The sequence below is a fragment of the Brachyistius frenatus genome, unplaced genomic scaffold, assembly GCF_029030835.1.
Source record: "Brachyistius frenatus isolate BFR_SWC_R1_liver_20210118 unplaced genomic scaffold, ASM2903083v1 Contig_7, whole genome shotgun sequence".
Classification (NCBI taxonomy): domain Eukaryota; kingdom Metazoa; phylum Chordata; class Actinopteri; family Embiotocidae; genus Brachyistius; species Brachyistius frenatus.
This window is the reverse complement of record NW_027210606.1, coordinates 486,716-496,970: the sequence shown is the minus strand read 5'-3', so window position 1 is coordinate 496,970 and position 10,255 is coordinate 486,716. Positions and strand designations below refer to the sequence as shown.

The window sequence follows — 10,255 nt, the reverse complement described above, 5'->3', positions numbered from 1 at the left end:
GTCGTCTCATCAGGAGCATGCCCAGGCGTTGTAGGGAGTGATACAGACACGTGGAGGCCACACACACTACTGACCCTCATTTTGACTTGTCTTGAGGAATTTCCACAGAAGTTGGATCAGCCTGTGATCTGATTTTTCCACTTTTATTGTGAGTATGATTCTGAATCCAGACCTCCGTGGGATAATGATTTTGATTTCCATTGATCATTATGTTATTTTGTTCTCAACACATTCCACTATGTAATGAATAAATATTTTCAACTGGAATATTTCATTCATTGAGATCTAGGATGTGTTGTTTAAGTGTTCCCTTTATTTTTTGGAGCAGTGTATATTACATAAATAAAACAAAATAAATATATAGGGAAAAGCTAAATATTGCGTGATATCCAATACTGCGCCGTGATTGGCTATATTCGGGGCTACGTCAGTGTTACGCGCCTTCCTATTGGTAGCCGGACTGTGACGTCTCTTCTGTCCGCTCTGAACCAGCGGGGTGAAGGTGAACCCGGTCCATCGCGCTCTCTCTGCCCGTCACTGGAAGCACCCGCTCCCCGTTTGCACCACCTGCACTGCACCGGGATCATCTGCTTTCCCCCGAGCCATGTCCATATTCAGCGATGTCCCGCAGGCACCTCCCGTGGCGGTCTTTAAACTGAGCGCTGACTTCCGGGAGGACGGCCACCCGCAGAAGGTGAACCTGGGAGTCGGAGGTAAGCGGTGATAGCAGCCGGCTAATGCTACCTAGCTTGCTGTGGCAGTGAGTCCTCCAGCAGGAATATCTGCTCCGAGCTGTTTGTTATGATGATTGATCCACTCAGCCGCGTGTGACCGAGCGGTGATGGTGTTCATGTCACCAGGCACGTCAGCAGCTCCGAGATGTGACCTTCGCTGCAAGCTAGCAGTGAAGCTAACGACCCGCAGCCCATACCCCCCCCCTCCTCCTCCCTCCCCCCTCCTCCTCCCCTCCTCCCCCATGTTGCCGGTAAACCTGCTCTTGTAAACACGGTATTCATTTAAACGGTCCACCAGCTACATCCCAAACACTGGAAGAAGCTCCACTCGAGGGAAGCATCTCGTGATGGACAACACTCAGAGCAGGCTGCTTCTGACTTGTTCCACGGTGTCCTTGAACGCGTCATTCTCTACTGAACCAGTCAGTCTGGGTGGTGATATGATGATATGATGATATGATGATATATGATATGATGATATGACATTTTTAAGATCTAGCAGCGACATACTGATTTGTATTTTCTGGTTTGGTAATAGTCAGCATCCAACCTCACCAGTCCTGCTCGGTGGAGGTGACAGGGATGATGTCATCAATTCATGCCAATGCTGTTATTCGTGTTGCTATCATTATGTGATGGCTTGTTTGAGTACTTTTGAAAGCTAGAGCTGTACAACTACAAGTCACATCAGTAAACACTCAACAGCAAACGTTCATCAGAATCCTAAACATCCCTTTAGTTGGGAAGAAACTGGAATTGGTTCCCTTTGGAGGGAGAAAACCACAACAATAAACAGAGACGGTAAAATAGTGGTTCATTTGAAATCTGAAAGAGTACGTTTATTTGCCTAATTACTTAGAAGTGATCATTTAGATTTGTATTGCTTTGTTTGCAGCGTGCACATAGACTACTGCATCTTTACTGTCTTCAAACCAAAGACGCATTCAAATGCATCTTTAATTTTATGTCAACTTTGTCATTTTTGTGTGTGTTAGTGTTATTGATCTCATAAAGTCCTAAAAAAAGGATCATTATATATTTGTTTTGTCTTCACAGAAATAAGCTTTTAAGCCGAGGTAAAGACGACATTTGAACTGTATCGCAACATTACAAAAGCCCATAAGTTTAATATCATGATCATATTTATTAAACATCCACCTCTACTCTAAAAGTAAACTAAGAAAGTTCAAGTCAGCCAAAAGAAGACAGAGTTTTGTTTGTGATAAACCTTCAGATGAATAAGCTTGATATCTATAAACATTCCTTGCAATTAGGAATTAATAATGATATCAATCGTTACTGGTTTGCTCAAGTCCACAACCTGCATGTAGGCCTGTCATGATCGTGAAATTATTGTCATACAAATAATTGATTAATGATATAATTTCTGTTCCATTTATCCCACTATTACAGTATAAGCCTGATCATAGTTTAATAATAGAAATACACTTCATGAAGGAGATGAGTCATTTATTGGCTGTGGGTGTTTGGCTCCAACTAAATCCATGATATCAATAGATGCTGATCGTAATGCAGTTTTGACATGAATGGTTTCTGGCACTAATTCTCCACTCATGCCATTTAAACCGCAGCAGAAGAAGGAGGATACAACGTGATGACATCATTGAAAGAGCGGCAGTCGAACCTCAAATATGAAAACACGACATTTGACATTTCTGTTTTTCATCTAGCTGTTTTTTATACAGATGAATGGAAACAATTCTAACGATTATAGAAAATTATTGCAATCAGCAGGCCCACCTACACGCACGGTTTCCACTGGAATCAAAATGTGAAATAACTGCAAATTCTTTTTTTATATGGAAACAACAACCTTTTTTCAGATTATGGAAAAAAATTGTGTTTTTTTTTTTTTTTTTTTTTTTTTTTAGTGATCCATCTGCCTTTCACAGGGTTATTAAGCTCACCTTGTAAAATGATGCAACAGGGCCTCAGACCACAGCTGAGCTTTGGCAGCTCGTTTCCAAAACATATCTGTGAGCACCAAACCTGTTTGGCCTGGAAATAATCATCAGTAACAAAACCAATTCTCAAAACCTCCCCTGCTGTTTATATCTCAGCCAGTGGAGGTGGCTTTGAGGTGTATGTTTAACGGCATGCATCAGTGGTAGCACATACTCACTGAATGAGGCGCGTTTATGTTGTATGCAGAGCTGAATAGAAATACAGTGAACCCTCGTTTTTCGCGGGGGTTACGTTCCAAATAGAAACCGTGATAGGCGAAATCCGTGAAGTAGTAACCTTTATATTACAATTGAAATAGATAGAACTGGACATTAAATATATCTACGTTACATATAGTCGTAATGTGATTTCAATGCACGATGCAAATCCGTGAAGCAGCGAGACCGTGAAAGGTGAACCGCGTTATAGCGAGGGTTCACTGTAAATGGATCAATTAACATCAATCAGTTGATCAGGATTTATGCGTGTTCCCTACGACGTGTGTTTGTTCTACTTTGTGGGAAGCAGCAGCTGACACGTCGCACACGCCGCACAGCCAGTGTGTTCCAGGCCGTGGAGGAACAGAGCTCTCAGGGTTGCAAAATTCTCCCGGCCAAATTGCCACCTGATCCACATTTCCCACCAAGAGGCCTTGAGCCAAGGCTCTTTGCAGTTTTGTCCCTGATCTGTGTGAAGTCTTTTATGGTAACTACTGTTTTTCCGTCTCTTATCATTTTGGCTTTTTCTTTCGACTGCCAAGTGTCCTTCCAGCAGCCGCTGTCAAGGCCGGATATTTGATATGGCTCTGCGCAGTGGGAGGGAGCGCCGAGTTCTTAAGGAGTCAGACATGTGCAACCGGTACTTTAGTTTAGTCTGGCTGTTAAAGGGTGACCTTCAGAGAGTCTGTGACATGATATGAAATTATATAGTTTTTCTTTCTCTCTGCTTTTGTTAGACTGCAAGGTTGTATTGTTATCAGCAGCACTTACAGGCTGCATTCTTTGCAGCCTAAATGTGCTAACGGTAATGCCAACGCATTAAATTACCAGGTAACCAGTAACCTTCGTCTTCTCATGCCGCTTTGCTTTGTGTCCCCTCCAGCTTACCGTACCGATGAGTGCCTGCCCTGGGTGCTGCCGGTGGTGAAGAAGGTGGAGCGGTTGATTGTGGAGGACAACAGCCTGAACCACGAGTACCTGCCCATCCTCGGCCTGCCTGAGTTCCGCTCTGCTGCCTCCAAGGTCGCTCTGGGAGACGACAGCGCCGCCATCAGTGAGAACAAGGTGAGACACACACTAACACACACTTTTGTATGCAGAAGTGTGAGCACTCTGAGACAGAGGACATATTTTATTGATCATTGAAGCGAAAATAAGTCGATACAACCATATTAAAATTAGTCTTCAAACATGAATGCACTGTTTGTGACTGTATGTTTTATTTCTGCAGAAAACACCCAACAGTTTTTGTGGTGTGTGCAATAGTTTGGACACCCTTTTACTTGTACAGTCTCAGAACTGAGCTCGATAAATTCTCTGACACTTCAAACGTTGTGGTAACGCTCAACAAACATGGACACCTCAAAGCAAATGACTGACGGTATGGAAGTGAAGTTAAATGATATCTGCAAATCGGTTGATCTGAGGAATAACACAAAGTCCACCATGAACTACTTCAAGGAACACAAGCGGAAACAGTTAAAATGACACTGAATAGAACATCCTCTAAATTCTGTGGGTTAATCTTCAATATGAGAGCGAGAGCTTGATATTCAGCGCACATTATTGTTTATTCGGGATATTCGGTTGTCTCATCTGAGTCTGGTTAGGACGGCAAACAAACGCATCTCCTTGTTTTTTAAAGCATTTATGAAGATTGGCCTATTTGTATTGCTGTTGCCCCTGTTGTTATACTTAATAAACACCTGCTTAACGTATTAGTATTCAGTTGTTTTATTAACTCATCTTAATTAATTCTCAGTTCCAAGTTTGAATTCAGCTGGAAATATATAAAAAACTGTACGAGCATCTGTCAGTCTATAAGTTAAAGAGATTTAATGATCAGTAGTGACTTGCAGTTTTCTTACAGTAAACCGATTGATTTATCTTCCGTATTATTGGCCAGATTCTCCTGGTCTCTCTTGGATTTTGGTTTAGATTTCTTCCTGCTGTTTTCTCTCTCAGGTTGGAGGAGTCCAGGCTCTGGGTGGGACCGGTGCGCTGAGAATCGGGGCCGAGTTTCTGCGGCGGTGGTACAATGGCGTCAACAACACCGCCACGCCTATCTACGTCTCAGCGCCCACCTGGGGTTAGTGAGCAGCCGTAAAGTATCCGAGTACCGCTGTCGTATGGAAACGATGAGCTCCGACTTTTATTCTGAACCTTTGCTTGAGGCTGATTCACATTACTGCTTTCTTCTCCTACGATTTTTTTTCACCTCCAGTAGTTGAGAAAATCAGATGCTTTATGGGAAGTCGGTGTCACAGTCGTTTTGAGGTCTTAAGCTTCGGCCGTACGCTCGTTTTTTTCTTCCAGAGAACCACAACAGTGTGTTTGCTGATGCTGGCTTCAAAGACATCCGCCCCTACCACTACTGGGATGCTGCTAAGAGGGGCCTGGACCTCGCCGGGCTCCTGGACGACCTGGAGGTGAGGAGGGGCTGATGTTAGAGGGTCAGCATTTTCCCATTTTTCAATGACATCATGTTGGAGTCAATCAGCCCCGGTTGGTTTTATCCTTCGAGAAGCTATGAAACTTGAGCAGTTGTTGACACGCTGCGTCTGTAACGGACTGGAATTCTCTTCCTGATCCCACTCAGTCTTGTGACTTCTGTTGTTTCTAATACTGTTTTCCTCTCAACACAGTGTCACATGTTACTGATTAACAGCTTTAAATAGCTGCCTATCCTGTATTATAACTGCACTTTCAAGTCGACTAATATGACTTGTGACTTGTGTGATGAGGCAGATCTGTTCATTTAAAATGAAAGCTGAAAATTTCAAAAAACGTTGGGCACCTGCACCCCAAATCTACTTAAAACTCATGCAAGACTTTACATATTAATGAGCGTCTGTGATATTCGAGCCCTTACTAAATGAGTTCACACAGTGCCGGCTCAAACGATCATCACCAGATAAATCTCTGTATTTCACAAAGTTTTTCCATCTGTTGTTGGGCGTTACAGTCCTATACTATCCTCCTCTATGGACAGAGCATGTGGACCAGTGACTTTAGCTCACTGAGCCGGCTAACTCCCAGCCCTATGCTAACGTGAACGGGGATAAAATAATTCAATCATGTGTCTCTTTTACACCGTCCAGATGTGATCAGACCGGATGGATGAAACCCTGACAGTGAAATAAGTTGTTTTTGCGGGGGTTATGACGCCTTTTACTTCACCTATCCCCCAATTACTGCATTTCATACAACATTTTACAGCCGCAGCGGTAGCGACGGAGTGAACTCCAGCAGAGTGTAATAACGTAAGCAGTGTTCTTGTAATTACTTTCACTGGCAGAAGTTATGTACTGGAGGTTTAACGGGTTCGTTCATGTTTCTGAATGTTGTTCTCTATCAGATCTACTAAATCTTGTTCCCACTCTGATCAGACTGCCGTTTAGTTGTATAGAACCAGCAGATGGTGATAAAAAAGGAAAAGAAAACAATCAGAGTAATAAAACATTGTTGTTGATCTTCAGCTGTGACTCGTCCTCTGTCAACAGAAAGCTCCAGAGCACTCCATCTTCATCCTCCATGCCTGCGCACACAACCCCACCGGCACCGACCCGACTCGGGAGGAGTGGAAGAAGGTCGCAGAGATCATGAAGGTAAAAAAAAAAAAGGGGGGGGGGGTGTTTTTCAGCTCGTATGATGGTGTCGGCCTCCAACACATTCCTACCTCTTGTTAATTTTCAGATTCATTTGTGCTCAAAGTGTTTTTAAACTGTTCTAAAAGTATTTTCCCTCCTTTGTTTCTCATCATTTCTTCTTTCTTTTCGGTCTTTCCTTCTCCAGAGGAGGAAGTTGTTTGCGTTCTTTGACTCGGCTTACCAGGGTTTCGCCTCCGGCAGTCTGGATAAAGACGCCTGGGCCATCCGCTTCTTCGTCTCCGAGGGCTTCGAGCTCTTCGTAGCGCAGTCCTTCTCCAAAAACTTCGGCCTGTACAGTAAGCGGACATGATGCACACATATTTATGTAGTCCTGTGGTTTACTGCATAATATGACCCCAGATTCAAAATTGGCCGTGGCAACAAGAATACATTTTTACTGTTTATAAACACTGTTTGCTCTGAAGCTCATTCTGCTCTAATGTAAACCTTTTTAAAAAAATTTTTTTTACTGTGGCTGTTATTAGATGAGAGAGTGGGGAACCTGACAGTGGTTGCCCAGGACAACGAGAACCTGACTCGCACCCTGTCCCAGATGGAGAAGATTGTCAGGACAACCTGGTCCAACCCGCCGTCTCAGGGAGCTCGCATTGTCAGCAAGACCCTCAACAGCTCCGAGCTGTTTGCAGAATGGTAAAAACAGTCAACAAGGCACAGCCGTGGTGTGGACGCTCATGTTAACGATACCGTGAATACCCATTCACACGTTAACAATAATGTTAGAAATGACTTTCTTTTTCAATGATTAGCACCTGAAATGATGATGGCACTTACAAAAGAGAAGGTAACACAAAATGTAAACCAAAGTTTTTACCTCTTTACTAACGATTTCCTTTCTGCTTTTCTTTTCTTTTCTTTTTTTTCACGAGGTGAATCAAAACAACACCAAAGAGGAAAATCTTGGGTCAATATTAATGAGAATAAATTATTCAATGAAACACCAAAGATCTCTAAACTTAAAGGTTTCAAACATTTGTTAGCGGGAATTTTTAATCAATGCTGATCAGCAGAAGAAACCATAAGATTTGGATCAAAGGGAAAAACAACAGTTTACTCTTGGAGCCCATAAAGGATTATTAAACAGTTACTGATTGGGTTACACTTATAATTAGCTGATTTTAAAATATGATAGGAGTTGATAGAGACCTCCTAATTTATATTACACTATTTTAATGTCATTCAGAGCCATTTACCATATTATATTAATAACATGCTTACTAATAAACATTGAAGTTTACTTGTGAGAACTGTATCTGGCTACGTTTTTGAGTTGAGTAATGAATTGAGATCTTGCGCTGTGATGACGCAATCATTTTGTCTCACTGTCAGGTTTAGTGTTACATAACAAACTACTGTTTATATCAGTGGACACGAAGCTTTTCTTTCGGAGCGTTCGTCTGTATTACACTGTCTCCGTCAGCTGATTGTTATCCTCATTTTCTGTCTTGCGTCCTTTTCTTTTCCCCGTGGTCTCACTGTCTTCCCCCTCCGGCTCCCCTCCCCTCTCTAGGAAGGATAATGTGAAGACCATGGCAGACCGGGTCCTGCTGATGAGGGATCAGCTGAAGGCCAAGCTGCAAGCTCTGGGCACCCCGGGCACCTGGGAGCACATCACTCAGCAGATCGGGATGTTCAGCTTCACCGGCCTGAACCGTGAGTGGGACACGCACACGGATTATCATGGCTGCTGTGTCAGCAGTAATCTGCCAACGTTAATTGTTACCATGTGATGATTTCATTTAGATTAACATTTATCAAAGCAGCCAGCAGAACAAACTAAAGTGAAGACTGAATATGAACATTTTAAAAGATTGTTCCAGTTGATAACAACGTGGACCTCGTTTTCATAGTTTCTTTCATCCTTTTTCATTATTTATGTAACATTATACTTTCCAAAGGAATTTTTGATTACTAGGAACAAGTATTGTTGCTAAAATTATTTCCCTATATAGTGTGACTGCTTGATGTCACTCTGTTGTGAGATCTCGGTGTTTAACTTGGGGAGAACCATGTTGAATTGGTGATAGGAATGATGTCCAAAACTATAAACATGAATTCAAGAAGTTGAGGTTAAATTCTGTATTGAACTTTGACATTTTACAACAAACACTGACACTGTTAGATGTTCTTTCAAAGTAATATCTTTCCTCATAGTCTTCGTCATGAATGAAGCTTGCTGAGTGAACTGTTGCTGAAAGCTGCCTGGTAGATGACAGATCGCTTGTTCTTCTGCGCTCACTGTGTTGTAATGTGTGCTGCAGCCAAACAGGTGGAGTACATGATCAAAGAGAAGCACGTGTACCTGATGGCCAGCGGTCGCATCAACATGTGCGGCCTGACCAGCACGAACATCGACTACGTCGCTCAGTCCATCCACGAGGCCGTCACCAAAGTCCAGTAAAGGGCGCCTCTGTCCGCCCACTTCCTGCCTCCTGTACGCCGCAGGAAGTATCGTCTCATCTGTGCCCCCCCCTCTATCCCCCCCGCGCCCCGCCCTCGCTTATTTATCCTCTCCTCCGATTGGTTAAACTGTAGCAGGGATTTTTCAGTTGAACCAATGGGAGGACGGATGTGTTTCTGTTCTCACATTAAGGTATAAGCTTTTGGGAGGTGCAATGGATTTCGGAAGACACTTGAACGCACACAGCCAGATCTCGCTGTCAGCTGATATCCATAACCGAATGTGTAGAAGTTAAAAGTTTCATCCGGTTCCCATCGTTTGTATGCTGCTTGTTTTTGTGTGATCTCCTCCATTTCTGGTCACAGAAAGTTCCAGTGAATTTTGTCGGTTCTAAACTGGACATCAGAATGTCGACTTGGAAGGTTTAATGAAATTATTATGCTTCCTCAATAATCGTAGTATTGAACAAAATGCAGTGCAGGTAACTTAATGTAAATAAGTGTAATTACTCTAAGCGGTCCTGATATTTCCTGCATAAGCACTGAATTCTTGCTGTAAACTCTTGAAACGATGACAAATCACTAAGAAATATCTATTTACGGTTTCCTGTTTTCAGAATTCACAAACGTTAATTAACCAGTACTGTAATCTGAATTACTCTATTTATGAAACAACAAAGTGGTCGTGCAAACTGCTGGTATGTTCTGTTTTGATTTTAATCAAGTTGTTGAAGACAACTTGAAGGCAAAATCTACAGGATATTTGCCAAATTGAAGTTTAAGGAGGGGCATCAATAGTTCATTGGTTATTGTCTCGTCGTGAAAGGTCACTTAAGTTAATGCACGTGCCTGAGGTCGTTGGTGTTGCCTTGTCAGACCTGTTGTAGGTACGTAGAGGTTCATGTTAGTTTAGCCACTAAGTTAACTGAAGCCACGTTGTGTGCCATCATTGAACAAAAATCACCTCTTTCCTGTCTGTTGTTTTCTTTCACCCTGCAGTGCCCTTATTGTGTTACAGAAAGCCTCTGTACGGTCAGTTGCTGTGAGGAGCCACTGATCAGACCTCAGCCTGTTGTTTGACACACACGCACGCACACGTGGTGTTGTTTGTAATGCCACACAGCAGTATACTGTGTTCATACTGAAATAAATTACAAACCACAGGAACCAACACATCTCTGTGTCTGTGTTGTTTTTTTCAGCCAAACTGCAGTACAGATGATTTTGTCCTTTTAATGTTGAGCTCTGAACACCAGGGGGCCTCTGCTCT

At 42.7% G+C, this 10,255-nt stretch overlaps 1 protein-coding gene across 1 annotated transcript; it reads left to right on the top strand.

Moving 5' to 3' along the window:
* Positions 1–470: 470 nt before the first annotated feature.
* On the top strand, positions 471–10,160 carry LOC138615709 (aspartate aminotransferase, cytoplasmic-like). The gene is made up of 9 exons (XM_069689474.1): positions 471–713; positions 3,801–3,982; positions 4,883–5,006; positions 5,234–5,346; positions 6,421–6,525; positions 6,713–6,863; positions 7,053–7,218; positions 8,096–8,238; positions 8,847–10,160. Exons 1-9 carry the CDS (start codon positions 605–607, stop codon positions 8,984–8,986), a joined length of 1,233 nt encoding a protein of 410 aa, XP_069545575.1. The 5' UTR covers positions 471–604; the 3' UTR covers positions 8,987–10,160.
* Positions 10,161–10,255: the final 95 nt, after the last annotated feature.

Excerpts from the sequence above, each read along its gene's own strand:
- LOC138615709 (XM_069689474.1), top strand. The coding sequence starts at position 605 with ATGTCCATATTCAGCGATGTCCCGCAGGCACCTCCCGTGGCGGTCTTT. Across the intron at positions 6,526-6,712 it reads AGGTCGCAGAGATCATGAAG|AGGAGGAAGTTGTTTGCGTT; the intron begins GTAAAAAAAAAA and ends TTCCTTCTCCAG. Across the intron at positions 8,239-8,846 it reads CAGCTTCACCGGCCTGAACC|CCAAACAGGTGGAGTACATG; the intron begins GTGAGTGGGACA and ends TGTGTGCTGCAG.